Source organism: Salvelinus namaycush, chromosome 41 (genome assembly GCF_016432855.1).
Source record: "Salvelinus namaycush isolate Seneca chromosome 41, SaNama_1.0, whole genome shotgun sequence".
Taxonomy (NCBI): domain Eukaryota; kingdom Metazoa; phylum Chordata; class Actinopteri; order Salmoniformes; family Salmonidae; genus Salvelinus; species Salvelinus namaycush.
This window is the reverse complement of record NC_052347.1, coordinates 3,912,634-3,929,775: the sequence shown is the minus strand read 5'-3', so window position 1 is coordinate 3,929,775 and position 17,142 is coordinate 3,912,634. Positions and strand designations below refer to the sequence as shown.

The window sequence follows — 17,142 nt, the reverse complement described above, 5'->3', positions numbered from 1 at the left end:
CCGGTCAGATGACATGAAAATAGAGCTCTTTGGCCACGCACACCAATGGTGGGTTTGGTGTCGAAATAAGGATTCATTAGCAGAAAAGAATCACACACCTACTGTAAAATATGGTGGTGGATCTTTGATGTTATGGGGCTATTTTGCTTTCACTGGTCCTGGGGCCCTTGTTAGGGTCAACTGCATCATGAACTTTAGACAGTACCAGGACATTTTAGCCAAAAACCTGGTTGCCTCTTGCCTGACGACTCAAACTGATTTCTTCCGCTGCTTTATGATCGCAAAACATTTGTGGGCGTGGCTAGGTGTTTGCCCAGAGCAATGTGGTTGGCTAGCCAGGCAAGGTTGCCTCTGTCGGGAGGCTGAAACTTGGCTTCAAGTGGATCTTCCAGCAAAGACAATAACCACAAGCACACATCAAAATCAACAAAGAAATTGTTAATTGACCACAAAATTCAACATTTTGCAATGTCCTTCTCAATCTCCGGAGGGCAGTGCATAAGCGCAGATGAATGATATCAAGGATCTGGGAAGATTCTGTATAAAATCCCTCCAATCTCATAAAACATTTTAGAAAAAGGCTCAGTGCCATTATCCTGGCAAGGTGAGGTATTGAAAGGTATTGAATACAGGGGTGCCAATAATGTTTACCCTTATGTTTTTGATAGAAAAAAATATTAACAAAATCTCTTTATCTGAGAAATTGTATCAATATAAAATATAATTCCCCCTTTTTTTTAGCATACAATATAGCTCAGTATTGGTATTATGTATTTTATACAGTCTTTTTTGCTAATCTTTATCAAGGGTGCCAATAATTTTGGAACTGACTACATATGGGGCTTATAGTCCTCCTTGGCATTACCAACACGAAGGTGGCTGGGCTGAAGCCCGCAACTGAATGCCTATAAAATTGTCACTACTAACAATATAACACTTGCACTAAAACAGAATGCCACAGATCAAAATAGCCATTGGTATATTTTATTATATATTTTTTTACATACACAAATGAAAACAGAAATCAAGTCAGATGAAAATAGTCTTGCATAAACTTGGCGGTGAAAGTCCTGGGACTAATGCCTTGGCCTGGAACGTTGCGTCAAGCCCTAAAATGGGTCCCACATCTTCTGTCAACTCAAAAGTGTAAACCATTCACTTACCCTTGACTGAGACTGAGAATGAATGGCCATTAGAGTGTTGAGCGCCCCTGTGGGAATGTACTGCTACAGCAGGGTTTCCCAAACACGGTCCTGGGGGTACGTATTGTTTTTTTTTGCCATAGCACTACACAGCTGATTCAAATAATCAAAGCTTGATGATGAGTTGGTTATTTAAAATCAGCTGTGTAGTGCTAGGGCAAAAAACAAGATGTGCACCAAGGGGGGGGGGGGGGGGGCCCAGGACCGTGTTGTGGAAACCCTGTCGTAGAGCAGCAGCTCTATGTGGCAGCTAGTTTTAACGGCCCTGTACATTGCTGGTAGCTAGCTAAGAAGCGACGTGGTCTACGCTACACCACCCCAAGTCCTAAATTCAACCTTGAGGAAAAGATGCAGTATATTTTAGTATCACGCCCTCATCTCATAAAGAAATGACATAGATGTCTCATAGTATCTCCTGATCTTCAATCAAACGCAATGGGAACTCAAGTAACATTTGTATTATCTCATTGAGATGGCTGACAGACGAGTTCTCCCCGTTTTTTAATTTTTTTAAATTTAAAATTATGCCCATGGCCTTGCCAACATTTATTCTAGAAGTTCCTACGCTTTACATACTTCACTTCTTGAAAACACCTAAATGCAAATACCATTATGGATTAAAGATGCCTTAGTAAAAGCAATTCAGATACATACTCTGGGTTGGGGGCACAAACCCAAAATAAACCATCAGACAAGGGACACAATAGAAGGGTCCCATCAGAACGATACAGAAATATACACACCAAACCATAACAAGACTTCAAACTGACTGGTCGCTATATTTAGCATGAAGTGTCATCTCACACCTACTCATTTGCAGCAGAGCTGGCCAGTAGGATATTTGCTTGAATAGTTTCATTTGCAGTAGATTTATACATTATAAATGTTTTTTTCCCTTCAAACTTTGCAAACAAAGTTAGCAGTATTATCTCAAACATGAGATCTATTAAATCCAACATTATTTCCTGTGAGAGGAAGTCCCAATCAATTGAGAGAACTGAACAGAAATGCACCCAGATGGGAGGGAATAGAAAAACATGTCCATGAGAAGGAAAAGAAGGGTGTGGTCCGGTGCCGTTTGGGTACCAATCTGCACTGAAGCTGCCCTTCTCAATTAGACAGTAGATTGTGGTCCAGACAGTCCATTACAAAGCAAGAGGTTTTGTTGTATCCTGAGTGTGCAGTCTCAAAACGCAATAAGGACTGAAGACAGAGTATAATTCTTTGCATCTTGCTAGATAGGATTACAAACCAAATGACATGGTAGAGGTGTTTAGCCCCCTATACCTTTAAGCAGTTTTGATAAAACCAGAACGATGAAGAGCCTTTGAGGCCTCAGTAGAGGTTATTGGTGAGCTGCACTGGCTGATAGGCACACTGTTTTGTGACACTTTGAAAGGGGGACGATTCATGAGACTAAAACAATTGTGGCTCAGGCAGAAGTCTCGAAAGGGGATCGGACTTTACGTCTTTCGAAGCAAGAATAACAACTCCACATCCATATGAAAAAATAAGATCCACCCCTCACAGCAGACAAGACCACTGGTTAGAACGTGTCATATGGTTTATTGTAAAAAAAAAAAAGAAAAGTCAATTTTCAGTTTGTGTCGTCAGTCTTACTGCCAGGCTAGGGTTTACATAGAACTTGTACCTTAGACTGTCAACCTGTGGAACGCACCTCTGACACCATATATGTAAGCCAATGTAAAACATTTAGCGCTTAAAAACGGCCAAACCGACATAAGATCATTCTACAAACCAATCTACAGAAACCCATCGCAGTCGAAAACTCAAAAAGTTCACACGGCCTTGAAGCAGGTGTCAGGTATTTTTGTTACCACCATAAAACATCTCCTGTGGCTCGTTTGAAAATCCTGGCGGTGGCTTTCAGATGACTGAAAAGGTGACACCATGGAGGTCTAACACAGGTCTGTGCCTGTTTGGTACCGGCCGATTCTGCTAAACGGAGCTGAAGAGGCACCAGTCCACTGCCTTCCAATGAAAAATGCAATGGACAACGTTGCATTGGTTTAGTGGGACAGGGCAAATGACAAATCTGGCTTTCTTGCCATTCCTATTGGTCTCTACCAGCATTTTAGCATCAGAGAAGAAAACCATCTCTTGAAAGTTTAACTCACAACATTATAGCTCAATGATAATCATACACATTAAACATTGATTCAGAGAGCATCGTTGTCATGCATATAAAATAAAAAAAAAACTCTTTCCATGCAGGCTTTAGCATTGAGCCAACAGAAAATTATTTGAAGACACTGCCCACAGACCATAATAAAATTTCTCGCTGTGCATATATATATATATATATATATATACACATACACACACACATTTGCAGACAAATATATTGGCACCCTTGAACGATTCACTACTTTCTTGTCAAATAAGTTCACACCTATATTTGTTTGATTTACATCTGCACAGACATGTTTTTATCAAAACTGAAATTTAGATTTTAAAGTCAAAATATGGCCTGGGCTACATTATTGGAAATTCTAATAAATTTGGTTGGAGGCAAGTGATGTGTAATTTTTCCTCACTTGTAATAAATTGCAAGTGCCTACAGGGTAAAAATAGCCACCCAACCAGTTTTGAAAATAAGAAATATTAAAGGGAAAGGGGGATACCTAGTCAGTTGTACAACTGAAATGTGTCTCCCACATTTAACCCAACCCCTCTGAATCAGAGAGGTGCGGGGGGCTGCCTTAAATCGACCTCCACGTCTTCGGCGCCCGGTGAACAGTGGAACTGCCTTGCTCAGGGGCAGAATGACAGATTTTTACCTTGTCAGCTCGGGGATTCGATCCAGCTACCTTTCAGTTACTGGCCTCAAAGCTCGAACCACTAGTACAATCTGTTCCACTGTAAAGTGCAAAGGTGCCAATATATTTGGCCGCAACTGTACGTGTTTTGTACTAGGCATTAATGAATTTTTTGTTGTTGTTGAAACAAATGCAATTCATTATGACTCGGTTCATAATTGTATTAAGTACTGTTCAGATTAAAGAAAGATCATAAGAGACAATGGGACTTTAGAAGTGGATAGTCTGAGGTGTATGTACCGATGTATGATAGAATAGAAGTTGATGATCAGATTAAGACGATCGATGTGGTTGTACTGACTGAATATTGAGAATGGGCAATCTCAGATTTCACCTCTACTTCTTAATCCAACCAGGCGTGGGAAAACAAAGACAAAAGGCAGAGTCTATGACAAATTGCTTTCAAAACAACTAGTGTCCATTTCTACAAGCCAAACTCCCCCAACACTAGCATTGTTTCCTTACAACAGTTGAAAAAAAATAAAAAAATAAATCGAAGTCTTCCCCTGCAGTCATTGCAGGGGAAGGAAAAAGAACCAATCAAAACAGACATTAGCTATCCCCTGCCTTTGTATCATAAGTGCTTCCTGATATCAAGCCTTTCCCCCTCCAACATCTCGCTTGTGCCAAAACCATCCTGCAAAAACAGAAAGGGAGAAACAGAAAAATAGGTAGTGTGGCGCCATCTTGTGGCTAAGGCTGGGAGCTGCCCTGGCTATCTGGGTCCGTGCCTGAGGAGCTGGTGTCCGAGTCCGAGTGGTCATCGTTGTCCTCCGGTGGGCACTTCTCCCGTATGCGCCTCTGGGTAGCACTCAGGCGTGCCAGTAGGCCCTGGTAATCGAAGCGACCCCTCTTCTCCCCAAAAGGGTCCTGGACGTATGTAAGGAGAGAAAGAGTGTGTGGGATATGCATCTCATATTTCAACATCTCATATTTTCCACTGTGGTGGAGGTTTAAAGCATGTGGGAGCAGTATATACTGTGTTGTTTAAATTTATTTTGTATAAGTGAACAAATAATTTATTTATACAAATTACTTTGGCAATGAAGAGTCAGATGAACTTGTGGCATGCATTCAGGGAAGCCAAGGGAAGCCAGGCTTCCCAAAATAATTGACCAAGAAAAAAATAAATATCTTGTTTGTGTTTCATAAATTTCCTTCAAATCAAATTTTATTTTTGTCACATGCGCCGAATACAACAGGTGTTGTCGACCTTACCATGAAATGCTTACTTACAAGCCCGAAAATAGAAAATAGAGTTAAGAGGGGAAAAAAGACAAAAAAAAAGAAAGTAATACAATAAAATAACAATGAGGCTGTATACAGTGGGCACCCGTACAGAGTCAATGTGCAGCGGTACAGATTAGTCGAGGTAATTTGTACTTGTAGGTAGGGGTAAAGTGACTATGCATAGATAATAAACAGCGAGTAATAGCAGTGTTACTCAGGAAACTAAAAAGATTTGGCATGGGTCCTGAGATCCTCAAAAGGTTCTACAGCTGCAACATCAAGAGCATCCTGACTGGTTGCATCACTGCCTGGTACGGCAATTGCTCGGCCTCTGACCGCAAGGCACTGGATGGTAGTGCGTACGGCCCAGTACATCACTGGGGCTAAGCTGCCTGCCATCCAGGGTCTCTATACCAGGCGGTGTCAGAGGAAGGCCCAAAGAATTGTCAAAGAGCCCAGCCACCCCAGTCATAGACTGTTCTCTCTACGCATGGCAAGCGGTAGCGGAGTGCCAAGTCTAGGACAAAAGGCTTCTCAACAGTTTTTACCCCCAAGCCATAAGGCTCCTGAACGGGTAATCAAATGACCCAGACTATTTGCATTGTGTGCCCCCCCCCCCCCCCCCCCCTCTTTTACACTGCTGCTACTCTCTAATGTTTATCATATATGCAGTCACTTTAACTATACATTCATGTACATACTACCTCAATTGGCCCGAACAACCAGTGCTCCCCCACATTGGCTAACCGGGCTATCTGCATTGTGTCCCGCCACCCACCAACCTCTCTTTACGCTACTGCTACTCTCTGTTCATCATATATGCATAGTCACTTTAACCATATCTACATGTACATACTACCTAAATCAGCCTGACTAACCGGTGTCTGTATGTAGTTTCGCTACTTTTATAGCCTTTACTGTTTTTCACTGTCTTTTTACTTTTGTTTTTATTTCTCTACTTACCTATTGTTCACCTAATACCTTTTTTGCACTACTGGTTAGAGCATTTCACTGTAAGGTCTACACCTGTTGTATTCGGCGCACGTGACAAATAAAGTCCGGGTGGCCATTTGATTCATTGTTCAGCAGTCTTATGGCTTGGGGAGGGGAGGGTAGAAGTTGTTAAGGAGCCTTTTGAACCTAGACTTTGCGCTCCAGTACTGCAGAGAGAACAGTCTATGACTTGGGTGACTGGGGTCTTTGACAATTCTTTGGGCCTTCCTCTTACACCGCCTAGTATATTGGTCCTGGATGGCAGGAAGCTTGGCCCCAGTGATGTACTGGGCTGTACGCACTACCCTCTGTAGTGCCTTACGGTCGGATGCCGAGCAGTTGCCATACCAGGCGGTGATGCAACCGGTCAGGATGCTCTCAATGGTGCAGCTGTTGAACTTTGAGGATCTGGGAACTGATGCCAAATCTTTTCAGTCTCCTGAGGGGGAAAAGTGTTGTCGTGCCCTCTTCACGACTTTCTTGGTGTGTTTGGACCATGATAGTTTGCTGGGGATGTGGACACCAAGGAACTTGAAACTCTCGACCCGCTCCACTACAGCCTCGTCAATCTGAATGGGGGTGTGTTTGACCCTCATTCTGTAGTCCATGATCATCTCCTTTGTCTTGTTCACGTTGAGGGAGAGGTTGTTGTCCTGGCACACTACCTTCCTAAAGGCTGTCTCATCATTGTCGGTGATCAGGCCTACCACCGTTGTGTCGTCAGCAAACTTAATGGTGTTGGAGTTGTGCTTGGCCATGCAGTCGTGGGTGAACAGGGAGTACAGGAGGGGACTGAGCACGCACCCCTGAGGGGCCCCCATGTTGAAGATCAGCATGGCAGATGTGTTGTTGCTTACCCTTACCACCTGGGGGCAGCCCATCAGGAAGTCCAGGATCCAGTTGCAGAGGGCGGTGTTTAGTTCCAGGGTCCTTAGCTTAGTGATGAGCTTTGTGGGCACTATGGTATTTAACACTAAGCTCTAGTCAATGAACAGCATTCTCACCTAGGTGTTCATTTTGTCTAGATGGGAAAGGGCAGTGTGGAGTGCGATTGAGACATCTGAAAAATTCACAAGAGACTCAATGTACCTCACCAGAGAAAGCATCTGAGCGAGCAAAACAGCACCCCTCTGGCTCTGTATGCTGTCTGGTCCAAAATAGTATGACATTGTTGCCGCCCGTAGCATTGAATGCAAGGGAAGCCAGTGAGCATTTGGCCTCCCTTGAAACAAATAATAAAATAAAAAGTATAAAATAGCCAATCAGCGTTGAACTAAACTGAGTGAGCTCAACTGTGAATGGTCCTGGCACACCCCCAGTTTTTTTTTTTTGCGTAACTTTTATCAAATCGCATCAAGAGCATACATCACTGACAGAAACAACTTGAATTGTTGCATTTGGTTGTGTTCCTCCGATGGCTAGCTAGCAAAAATCGTGTCTTTCCTAAATTAGCCATGGATGGAGATAGGGATTTGGACTTGTGGTTTTACTTAATTCTCCTTACTGGCCAATGATTATAACAGCGATTCTGATCCAACCATTAATTAACCATATATTGTTGTGCCCCTGGCCTGAGAGTTCAATAAGTAGAAGGATAATGTTAACTAGCTAACGTTGCCTACGAAAGGAAGTTAAGCTAGCGAGCAAGCAAGCATTTTAGCCAGGTAGTCTGGGACAACAAAAAATAAAAGCGTGTACTGTATGACAGAGTGATCATCAACCGTTTCATCAATATGAGAGGATGGCATTGGTAGGTGAGTCAAAACTTTTTTTTAATACTTGCCCATACACAATGAACCATGGACAGCCACATCATTTTTAGACTATATTGTTTTTGGTATCTTTTAGTTGTCACTGTATTAGACTAAGCATAGGTGATTTGATGATGTTGAAATGGTGCTGGAATAGTGGAGGCAGCTCCTGTTTTCTTTGCGACTTGCGGTAACTCTGTGGTTCTAAATCAATAGTTGTTTAGTAGTCCGAAAATGTTGGAAACATTAACTTGCTCGACCATGTTGGAGGTCATGCAACTGTTTGTTACATGCAATATGCTTTGTGGACTTGTTCTCCGGGTTTTGTAATATAACAAAGATGTGGTTAAATTTATTCTGCCACTGTCTTCTTATGATCTCTAGCCTTAGGCCTATATATCACCGTCGCAAGGCATATGAACCAACAGGTTATAAAGCAAACAACGCAATTATCACAACACATAATATGGCTTTATTTCTCCACCCTCTGGCTTTCCCAGTGATTTTACCCACACACTGCTCCTGCTCGTGGATATCATTATTATGTTTCTGTGTTCATTATGAAGGAAGATGGAGGTAGTTTGGTATTAAAATAAAAGCTTGGTGATTAGTTGATTATTTGAGGCAGCTGCGTAGTGCTAGGGCAAAAATCAAAAACGTGCACCCCTTGGGGTCCCGAGGACCCAGTTTGGGAAACCCTGCTCTAACCCCAGGGAAGGTGCAGTGCATTAGTCACCAGGATGTGTGATGCATTATAACCTATGTGTTCTGCTTCTCCAAGGTGCATAAAGAAACGTGTACACACAGAGAGAGAGACAGACAGACAGAATGTGGTCTCTGGCAATACCTGCATGTTCTGTTCCTGTTGGTGTAGTCTCTCTTTGCAGACCCCCTCGTAGAAGTCATAGTACTCCAGGAATGATTTCTCCATCACACTCCTGCAACAGGAACATTCATGAGGTTAATTAACCACCAAAACAAATTAAAATGACTCGCCATTGAAAGCGGTGTTTGTTCTAAAATGTATTGTGGGTCAGTGGCTTTGAACATGTCTCTTGCAATCTAATCTGTTTAGAAGGTTCAACAATATGCCTCAAATACAATAAGGAGATTAGACGTGGCCTGTAGCCTTAATTTGGAGTTCAGGCATATACAGTCCCTTCAGAAAGTATTCACACCTCTTGACTTTTTCCACATTTTGTTGTTACAAAGTGGGATTGAAATGGATTACATTTTCATTTTTGAGCACGATTTACACAAAATACTAATTATTAATGGAAAATAAAACTATTTTTTGATTAGATAAGTATTCAACCCCCTGAGTCAACACGTTAGTCACCTTTGGCAGCGATTATAGCTGTGAGTCTCTGGGTAAGTGTAAGAGCTTGGAAAACCTGGATTGTACAATATTTCCTATGATTATTTTTTTAATTCTTCAAGCTCTATCAAGTTAGACAGCCATTTTCAAGTCTTGCCATAGATTTTCTAGACAATTTAAGTCAAAACTGCAACTAGGCCACTCAGGAACACACAATGTCATCTTGGTAAGTAACTTGTGTACATTTTGCCTGGCATTTTAGGTTATTCTCCTGCAGAAAGGTCTGTTTGTCTCCCAGTGTCTGTTGGAAAGCAGAATTTACCAGGTATTCCCTCTAGGATTTTGCCTGTGTTTAGCTTTATTCCTTTTATCCTAAAAAACTCCCTAGTCCCTGCAGATGACAAGCATACCCATAACATGATGCAGCCACCACCATGCTTGAAAATATGGAGTGGTACTCAGTGATGTGTTGTGTTGAATTTGCCCCAAACATAATGCTTTGTATGCAGTATTACTTTAGTGCCTTATTGCAAACAAGATGCATGTGTGGGAATATTTTAATTATGTACAGGCTTGCTTCTTTTCATTCCATCATTTAGGTTAGCATTGTGGAGTAACTACACTGTTGTTGATCCATCCTCAGTTTTTTTCATATCACAGCCATTTAATGCCAACTGCTTTAAAATCACCATTGGCCTCATGGTGATGAACTCCCTAAGGGGTTTCCTTCCTCTCAGTTAACCGAGCTAGGACGCCTGTATCATTGTAGTGACTGGGTGTATCGATACACCATCCAAAGTGTAATTAATAACTACACCATTCAAAGGCATATTCAATGTCTGCTTTTTTATTTATACACACCTATCAATAGGTGCCCTTCTTTGCGATGCAGTGTAAAAATGGGGGTGGGGGGAACAATGCAAATAGTCCGGGTAGCCATTCGATTAGCTGTTCAGGAGTCTTATGGCTTGGGGGGGGGGGGGGGGGTTAGAAGCTGTTAAGGAGCCGTTTGGACCTAAATGTGGCACTCCAGTACATCTTGTCATGCAGTAGCAGAGAGAAGTCTACGACTAGTGTGGCTGGAGTCTGACAATTTTTAGGGCCTTCTTCTGACACCGCCAGGTATAGAGGTCCTGGATGGCAGGAAGCTTGGCCCCACACTGGGCCATACACACTACCCTCTGCAGTGCCTTGTGGTCGGGTGCCGAGCAGTTGCCATACCAGGCAGTAATGCAACCGGTCAGGATGCTCTCGATGGTGCAGCTGTAGAACATTGAGGATCTGAGGACCCATGCCAAATCTTTTCAGTCTCCTGAGGGGGAATAGGCATTGTGGTGCCCTCTTCACGACTGTCTTGGTGTGTTTGGATCATGATAGTTTGTTGATGTGGACACCAAGGAACTTGAAGCTCTCAACCTGCTCCACTACAGCCCTGTCGATGAGAATGGGGGCGTGCTCTGTTGGGGTGGTATGCAAATTGGAGTGGGTATAGGGTTTCTGGGATAAGGGTGTTGTGAGCCATGACCAGCCTTTCAAAGTATTTCATGGCTACAGACGTTGAGTGCTACGGGTCGGGAGTCATTTAGGCAGGTTACCTTGGCGTCCCTGGGAACAGGGACTTGAAACATGTTATTACAGACTTGGTCAGGGACAGGTTGAAAATGTCAATGAAAACACATTCCAGTTGATCAGCGCATGCTCAGAGTACAAGTCCTTGTAATCCATCTGGGCCTGCGGCCTTGTGAATGTTGACCTGTTTAAAGGTCTTACATTGGCTACGGAAAGCATGATCACACAGTCGTCCGGAATAGCTGATGCTCTCATGCATGCTTCAGTGTTGCTTGCCTCGACGCAAGTATAGAAGTTATTCAGCTCGTCTGGTAGGCTCGTGTCACTGGGCAGCTCGCGGCTGTGCTTCCCTTTGTAGTCAGTAATAGTTTGCAAGCCCTGCCACATCTGACGAGCATCAGAGCCGGTGAAGTACGATTCAATCTTAGTCCTGTATTGCCTGATTGATGGTTCATCGGAGGGCATAGCAGGATTTCTTATAAGTGTCCAGGTTAGAGGCCCGCTCCTTGAAAGCGGCAGCTCTACCCTTTAGCTCTGTGAGGATGTTGCCTGTAATCCATGGCTTCTGGTTGGGGTATGTATGTACAGTCACTGTGGGGATGACATCATCAATGAACTTATTGATGAAGCCAGTAACTGATGTGGTGTACTCTTCAATGCCATCAGAAGAATCCCAGAAAATATTCCAGTCTGTGCTAGCAAAACAGTCCTGTAGCTTAGCATCTGTCATCAATCATGTTAAAACACAATTATTGCACACAGAGTGAGTCCATTCAACTTATTATCTGACTTGTTAAGCAAATTCTTACTCCTGAAGTGATTTAGGCTTGCCATAACAAAGGAGTTGAATACTTATTGACTCAAAACATTTCAGCTTTTCATTTGTTATTCATTTCTAAAAACATAATTCCACTTTGACATTATGGGGTATTGTGTGTAGATTAGTGACAAAATGACAATGTAATCCATTTTAAACTCAGGCTGTAACAACAAAATGTGGAAAAAGAGTCAAGGTGTGTGAATACTTTCTGAAGCCAATGTAGCTGGATCTAGACAATAGATGACGTGGAACATTGACTCATCTCGACATCAGTCGACTTTTGAGTTTTCAAAAGGTTTTATTTTTGGCGTGAACAATCCAAGACCAACTCACCACAGTGCTTCTGGACAGGGCACCTTCCCATCCAGCATGTCACATACAGCCACGCGCATGGTCTCGTGGCGGATGCACTCGTTGTAGTTCTTGCTGTCCCCCGGGTGTCTCTCCTGGCAAAGGGAGTGTCAGAGGGAGCAGGTGTAAGGGGGACAATTCTCAAGAAACAAAAAAGTGATACATTCCACACTGATATGGTCAGTCTGTAGCTGATGACAGAAAAAACACGTTTACACAGACTTCTACAAATGGGGAAGAAATGGCAAACGGACTAAATAGACACATAGAACGGCTGAAGACTTCTGTAAGTCAGACAACACAATCAGTCATATTACATCAAAATATCATATGCCAAAAACACAGTAGCTTTGTTGATCAAAATGGCTGCATTTCTTCAGTGAACCACATTCCCCATAAGGCTGTAGGATTTAACTGCATTCTGGGGATTGTGGTTTGGCTTGCCAGCTAAATTAGAGGCCAACTTACCAGTGGGCTATAGGCTTACCTGTTCAAAGCCTGGCTCATTGTGGTAGGGGTTCTCAGTCATCAGAGACTGGATGGAGATCAGAACTGAGGAGATGCTCTGGGCTGGGCTCCACGCTGGCCCTGTCCAAGTCCTACACAACAAACCAGAACAAAGAGGTAAGTTTAAAGCACAAAAGATTCACGTCAGGAGCCCGCGCACTAAGCAAAATATTAAGTGTAAGTTGTATATGAACTACGGTGCTTCACCCAAAAAAGTACTGTAGACTGAATAGTAGCTCAATTTTATTCTTCGGAGTGCAAGCTTTTGAACTCCCTGTAGGTTCTCGAGACTGACCAACACTACTATAAAGGGAACGAGAGGAAGTACCTCAAAGCTGATTCAAGGAGCCATAGGTCCAAAATAGCATTACGATACATGGGCACGTTATTCCAAGAAAAATAAAAAGGTATTCTATTTTCAATAGAATGATGGCATCACATCCTCTGGGCCAAAGTCACCCACACGTCGACAGTGAGGGGGAGATCTGGACCGAGTCTGGGATGAAGTACTGACATGCAAGAAATTATCTGCGTCTCTACATAGAGAGCTGCCATAAATAAGCATGTTCCGCCAAAGAATGACCGCTACCTGAATCTACCCCTTACAGTTGTGGTCAGACCAGGTCAGGCATGAATAATACAGACTGACTTGCAACTATTGGGCACCACTGTCTGCTGTTTTTCATGCTCTTGTGTGTAATTAAGTGGAATCATGATATTGATTGCAGGTCTCATCACACAGTGTCCCAAGTATATCATTTGTAAGAGCTGCTATTCTATGGGCCTGGGTTTAATAGGTAGACTTATGAATGCCTTGTCCCATTTCGACCCCTAGTCACCCCATCCCCTAGTTCGAAAGGGAAATGGGCATAGATGTATGGGTTGCTCAGGTGCAGCAGGTTTCCCCTGAGCTGCAGGACCCTGGCTTACCCGAGGATGCTGAGGCATACTTTGCCGTTACGGTAAAAGTTGGGGTTGAAGCGCACAGTGTTTTGGCCGGTGGTGATGAGCTTGACCCGTGGGGGGTGGATGGGGTAGTCCGGGGGGCAGCGGAACAGAAAGAGGAAGAAGCCTCCCTCGTAGGGCGTGTCGAAGGGTCCTGTGATGAGGGCATGGATCTGAGGAGGGAAGACTAGAGTCAGGACTAATATATAGGGAGGGTGTCGATGCGTTGAATTTCTCCATAATTCGCATGGTTGCCATAATCCTCATAATAGTTGTGCAGAAGACTAATTCCAAGATGGCTGTTGTTCCTCTTGCCACAGCAAAAGTTCTTCAAGGCTGTATTTTTTGTTTAGTAAGTCCAATTTCATTTTTCTTTTGACTTAGTACAAACATAGAGTCTGTGGGTTAGAATTTAGAAGACAAACAAGGCTAAATTACCTGATAAATACTTAAGTAAATTGTGCCCTGACTAAATTATGTTAACTTTCTTTCAAGAAGGATCCCCCCCAACAACAACTTGAGCCTGGGATAGGAGTTGTTGGGGGAAGGGGTCTGGCTAGCTCAATGTACAACAGTAAGGTGGTCTGGACAGACCCCGTGGACCTAGATAGTGGAAGTCTGTGAGCTTTACCTTAGTCATGTCGTGAGGGTCAGGAACTACAAACATACCCGGGGGAGGCTCCTTATAGATGGACATTATATCCCTGAGGAAAGAGTAAGAAGAGAAACTTAAGAAAAGATGCAAATACACAATGATAGTAGCCTGATCCCAGATCTGTTTGTGCTCTTGCCAACTTGGCATGATTTATTATTATATATATTTTTTAGCCTTCATTTAACTAGGCAAGTCAGTTAAGAACAAATTCTTATTTTCAATGACGGCCTAGGAACTGCCTTGTTCAGGGGCAGAACGACATATTTTTACCTTGTCAGCTCGGAGATTTGATCTTCGCTTACTAGTCCAACGCTCTAACCACTAGGCTACCTGCCGCCCATGATAGCACAAGCAGACTGGCACTCGGGGCACCTTTTATGCCAACAATGTAATGTTGATAACGCTGTGTTTATACGTTTCATGAGGTCAATATATTAATTACTGAGAGTCACATAATACGCAAATGGATTTACACATGACATCAGTAACTCTGACCAATTAATACAAACTGTTGGCTTAACTAGTAGCCTAAGTAAGCATTTTCTTAGGGCATATTTTCCTACAGGATTTACCCGTGTTTCACCAAAAAGGCTCAAACTTTTCTGTTTCCATCTATGCGGGCCAGCACCAGTGTCTCACTGTGTCATAGCTCTGATGGACCCGCTCTCACTTGGAACCAAAAGCAGGCCTCTGGTACTTTTCAGCTGTAATTTACATAATTAACACCTCACAAAGAAACTGTTTTGATTATGCAGAGGTTGTTGACTCTGCTCATCACACATCCTGTCAGTCCTAGCTCTCCAACTCTAAGCGGCATGCTGCCTTCTCCCTAGTTTTCAGCTATTAACTTCGCCCAAAACTACATATTTTGAACTACAATCCGAACGCTGTTTTAACGTTTAGAAACGTCATTAATCGTCGCTTGCGACAGGGCTTTCGAAACATATCTTTCATCAGCGGGAAAGAATCCTTTAAAAAAAACAGATACATAGTTATGGGTGCCTCCATCCAACGAAACTACACTTCTGCTACACTTCCCGAGTTATGCTTAGACACAGGTGTTCGGAGCATGCTAGATGGCTAATTAAACAATCCCTGTAACATGGAGATATGGACGTGTGGGAACATTAACCCTATGAAGGTGTGTATCAAAAAAAATGTTTTATGTGAAAATGATTTCCCCCTGATATGAAAGGTGCTTCCAAAACCGTACTGCAAGCGACGAGCGTTAATGTTCAGATTGAGTGTCAGGGCCCTTAAACAAAACTCTCCAATACAGAAGACGCCTTTCGTCCAATGACTCATGTGTATGGTCAAGAAATTGAGAGTCACAATCAAGGACTATATGTGTCTAGGTATGTAAACACAGTAGTGTAACACTGGTGTTTGTAGAAAAGTAGCATTTATATTCACAAAAATACACGTGTGGTGTGGTTCTTTCGTTTTCAGACAGCATGGAAGTTGGAACCACATCCCATATGTTCTAACAGGCAAGCCCACCAGTGTATATCTGCATTCTCAAATTATTACCTTTTGATTCGGAGAATGCATTGCTGGGACGTCTTCTCGTTGTCCCAGTCGGTACTTAGTGTTGGGTCCCAGGACGTTGCGTGAATCTGGGACAAGAGGCCCGCTCCGGCCACCCCCAAACCGATACCGCCCGGCAGAGCATTGGTGGCCGAGTAGGGGGGTATTGGAATGGCAGAGCCCACTACCGCGCTAAGAACACCTGCACCTCCAAACCCGCTCCCAGTCACCACGGTTGAGGTAGTTGTGGCTCCAGGGGCCATGACGGCTAGGCCAGTCTCCGCAGCCGCTGCTGGGGGTGGTGAGGCCGGGTTAGCTCCACTCGTCGAGTGGCCCGGCAGAGAATTACCCAAACTCGGTAACAGCGGAGCTCCATTTCCCTGATTACCAACACCTAACCCAATTTCACCATTAGCAACCTCTCCTACGCTATCCGCCATTGTAAATTAGCACGTGTTCAGGTTATAGCTAGCTTGCTAGCTACAGTTATTGACAGTTGTCGATACAGTAGTTTCTTGTTTTGAGTCCGTCCTCACGCAGTCGGTAAATGAGGAAGAACAAGGCGAGGCGAAGATGAGAAAAAGCGCTCCCACGGCATTGTATGCCTTTCTTCTCGCCTCCAAAAGTAGCTAATCGTGTTTAGCTACGTCTTAAGAACCTACAAACTGTCAGTCGAAAAGTTAATGCTATAATATATTACCCGTCACAAATTCTGTTTTACCAGTCACCAACGCAGTTTGCTGTTTCAGCCTGTTTATCGCCTAGCTTTTTCTTCGGTTTTCAATAACCACTTCCTCTCCACAGAATACCTTTACTGCCACCTGGCGGCGATCTTCAGCATTCTAGTTGGACTCCGCGTCCACACCCGATTAGACAACATTCATCCCATTAAAAGGTGGAAATCATCTTAAAGTAGCAACATACAACAGTAGGCCTACAATCAGTATTTTACATTTTCTTTAGAACACCATACCTTGACGTGACTTACAACCTAAATGAGTTGGCTGGAATTTAAAATATTTTTAAGTTGACTAGTAGAAGACTGCTTTAGTTTTACTCAGGGTTACAGAACATCCTGGGTGTCCACTTGGATTTAACAGTTAAATCATTCTATTCAGGTCGTCACTTTTTCCATTAATGATTGAAGTTGTACATTACCACCAGTATAGTGAATACACATAGCATTTTTACTTGGGAGCACTAGTGCAGGTCATATAATACCTAAAATGGCTACATTTGTATCGTTGTCTGTGTGTGTAACCTTTTCTTTAACTAGGCAAGTCAGTTAAGAACAAATTCTTATTTACAATGACGGCCTACCCCGGCGATGCTGGGTCAATTGTGCTCCACCCTATGGGACTCCCAATCACAGCTGGATGTGATACAGCCTTAAAATCAAACCAGGGACTGTAGTGACGCCTCTTGCACTGAGAA

General features: G+C 43.2%; 1 protein-coding gene across 1 annotated transcript; it reads right to left on the bottom strand.

Annotated features, from left to right (window-relative positions):
- Nucleotides 1-4,187: 4,187 nt before the first annotated feature.
- Nucleotides 4,188-16,490, bottom strand: LOC120034081 (ubiquitin-conjugating enzyme E2 Z-like). Its single transcript, XM_038980507.1, has 7 exons — nucleotides 15,712-16,490; nucleotides 14,158-14,230; nucleotides 13,512-13,699; nucleotides 12,562-12,673; nucleotides 12,057-12,169; nucleotides 8,864-8,954; nucleotides 4,188-4,912 (listed from the first exon to the last, which is right to left on the bottom strand). Exons 1-7 carry the CDS (start codon nucleotides 16,146-16,148, stop codon nucleotides 4,736-4,738), a joined length of 1,191 nt encoding a protein of 396 aa, XP_038836435.1. The 5' UTR covers nucleotides 16,149-16,490; the 3' UTR covers nucleotides 4,188-4,735.
- Nucleotides 16,491-17,142: the final 652 nt, after the last annotated feature.